General features: G+C 35.1%; 1 protein-coding gene across 1 annotated transcript; it reads left to right on the forward strand.

Moving 5' to 3' along the window:
* The first annotated feature begins 206 nt into the window (after positions 1-206).
* LOC132557144 (FMRF-amide neuropeptides-like) lies at positions 207-1,262 on the forward strand. Its single transcript, XM_060221635.1, has one exon. It carries the CDS (start codon positions 207-209, stop codon positions 1,260-1,262), a length of 1,056 nt encoding a protein of 351 aa, XP_060077618.1.
* Positions 1,263-2,902: the final 1,640 nt, after the last annotated feature.

Raw genomic sequence — 2,902 nt, forward strand, 5'->3', positions numbered from 1 at the left:
TTTAGCAACGCATATACATGGTGTAATGCGCTTTCTTTTATCAAGGTTAATGCTGTAAAATGCTTCTAATAGAAATCAATTACATGATAACTAAAAAGAGGGGAAAATCAACGGAGTTTCATTGTATCTAAACAAAAACATTCTAGTAAAATCAAGATCTTATAATAATTGTTTTTGTCTCACATATTCCTCTTTTCTTTTCAGACATGTATTTGGTTCGACCATGGAGTCTCTTAGTTCTAATGCTATTATACTTCAAACTTGCAAAAGCGGAAACGGAAGTTGAAAATGATGCAGAAGCTGACAGCAATAGTCATAACAGAGTTGAACGGGGATTGAGCTCATTTGTTCGTATTGGTAAAGATGGTGCAGACCATTCCGTGGAAGGAGATGAAAAAAGGATGAGTTCTTTCATGAGAATAGGCAAATCCTATGACGCAACAAACGAAAATGGACTTATGGACGAAAATAAGCGTTTAAGCTCTTTTATGAGAATAGGGAAAAGTTCTTACGATCCCCAAGAAAACAAACGTATCAGCTCATTCATGAGAATCGGTAAAAACTCTGATGATCCCATGGACAAGCGATTAAGCTCTTTTATGAGAATTGGTAGAAGCAACGTTGAACCCTACGACAAAAGATTGAGCTCTTTTATGAGAATAGGAAAAAGTTTGAATGACGAGTCACTTAATAAGAGAATGAGCTCCTTCATGAGAATAGGAAAAAGCATGGACGACGAACCACAGGATAAAAGAATGAGCTCTTTTATGCGTATTGGCAAAAGTCTGGCAGAGGATGACGTCGAGAAACGATTGAGTTCTTTTATGAGAATCGGAAAGAATTCAGATGAACCACTGGACAAAAGAATGAGTTCATTCATGCGAATCGGTAAAAGTATGGACAATCCAGAAGACAAAAGGATGAGTTCATTCATGCGGATTGGAAAAAGTATGGACACTCCTGAAGGCAAAAGAATGAGCTCTTTCATGCGTATAGGCAGAAATTATGATGGCGAAAATGAAGTTTCTGACGTTGACACCGACAGTGACAGCGAACAACCAGAAAAGAGGATGAGTTCATTCATGCGTATTGGACGAAGTGCGGACGACATTGGTGCTGACATGAAAAGAGCATTCATACGCATCGGAAAGATCCCTACATCGTCCTTTATGAGAATAGGGAGGCGACCATACGTCAGAGTGGGGCGTCTAGGTCATTCATCTTTTATTAGAATAGGCAAGCGCGCCGACGACTCAGTATGAATATGTCATATCCGCCGTCCAGAAAGGCTACTTCCTGTTGGGACTCACTCTTAATAGAAGGAACAAATTTATATCAAATCTCGCCGATATTTCCATCGTTTTCACGTAAACAACTCTTAGAGTAATTCCGAAAATACACAGGTTTCAAGGAAATTAGTAAAAAAAAGAACAGCTTATAAATTATGGAACACATCAAAATGAAAGATCGAATCGGAATTAAATCTGACATTGTGTATTGCACAAGACCACCAATGGAGACTGAAGTGCAGTGTGTAACGATTATACACATATTGTTGTATGGTGTTTTTGAAGGATCAATATATGATTGCAACAGATATTTTGATAAATTGGATATATATTACATCAATTCTGGATAAAACGAATTGTCGAAGTCTGCCTTTTATTCTAATAATACAGATCAATTTGTATGGAGAAACTACAAAATCAATCCCAGTGTTTAAGCTTATTTATGACAAATATATAAAATTCGATGGTAAACAACGAGATACCATCCAAATTATCCCATCAATTGTATTTCATTTTTTTTAATTGCTGTTATGTCATTTGAGTCTTTTGGTCTTTTGTATAATTCTTCTAAGCCCGAACGTATGTATACGTGTCGTTTTTAGACTTGTTTTGGAGTTTGATCAATTTTCGCCCGAGAAAGCAGTAGAGAAAGTAATGTTTCAATTGAAAACTTAGTATTGAAACTGAGTTACAATACCACTTAGGAAGAGGCTATATCTTCACAAAAACTTGTTCGTCGGTTTTTGTAAAAAGTATGGAGCATTGTGTAAATCTATTAAGCCGTGCCATTCACCATGCCGTGATGGAAAACGGTCTGATACTGATTTTCTCGTCAACCAAAAGCAACGCGTTTTTATAAACAACTTTAGTTACGTGGATACATTGTTTCAAATTGTATGAAGAGTACAAATGTCAAGATTTCCACTTTTAAAAAATGCGCTTTAAGTACACACATCACTGTAAAAGTCATAACTGTGTAAGAGAACGTTGACGATTAGGGTCTATATTTCATCTTGACATGATACTCGAATTTGTGATATTTTATAAAAAAAAAATATCTAAACATATCTGATATTTCTACCGTCAAATCGCAAGACCTTTAGCGTCGTTTAAATAATTCTCTACAACAGCTATTCTTAATTGTATTTAAAAAAAAAAGGTTTTTTTAAGTCTGTTATGGCCATTTATGATTTAGTGTCAATGAACATGTAGGAATTTTCATGTTGCGACGTGGCTTGCTGAAGCACGTGACGTGTTTAATTTTAGATGATCGCTTATTTCTTTTTAGTTCGCAACACCAAACACTGGATTTGAAAGGGTTGTAACATGACGTTGATGTGGAGACTCGTATGAGCAATATCTATATGCAATAAAAACGGGATGAAAACTAAACATCAAGATTAATTTCAGTTGGATGCCTGTAAATATTAAATGTGATAAGGCCCGTTACCATGAAGATGAGAAGCAAAGGGTTTGTTACATGTTCAAATTGTTGTTGATTAAAATATCATTTCTAAGATGCCCTTTTTATTTTTGTTTTTATTTTTATGCTATAATTTGAGAAGCTCAAACTGCTATATTTTTTTTATATTTTTCAAATAATCTCAGAGTGA

This window comes from Ylistrum balloti, unplaced genomic scaffold (assembly GCF_031769215.1).
Source record: "Ylistrum balloti isolate Yb309-2 unplaced genomic scaffold, AGI_CSIRO_Ybal_v1 Utg370630, whole genome shotgun sequence".
NCBI lineage: Eukaryota > Metazoa > Mollusca > Bivalvia > Pectinida > Pectinidae > Ylistrum > Ylistrum balloti.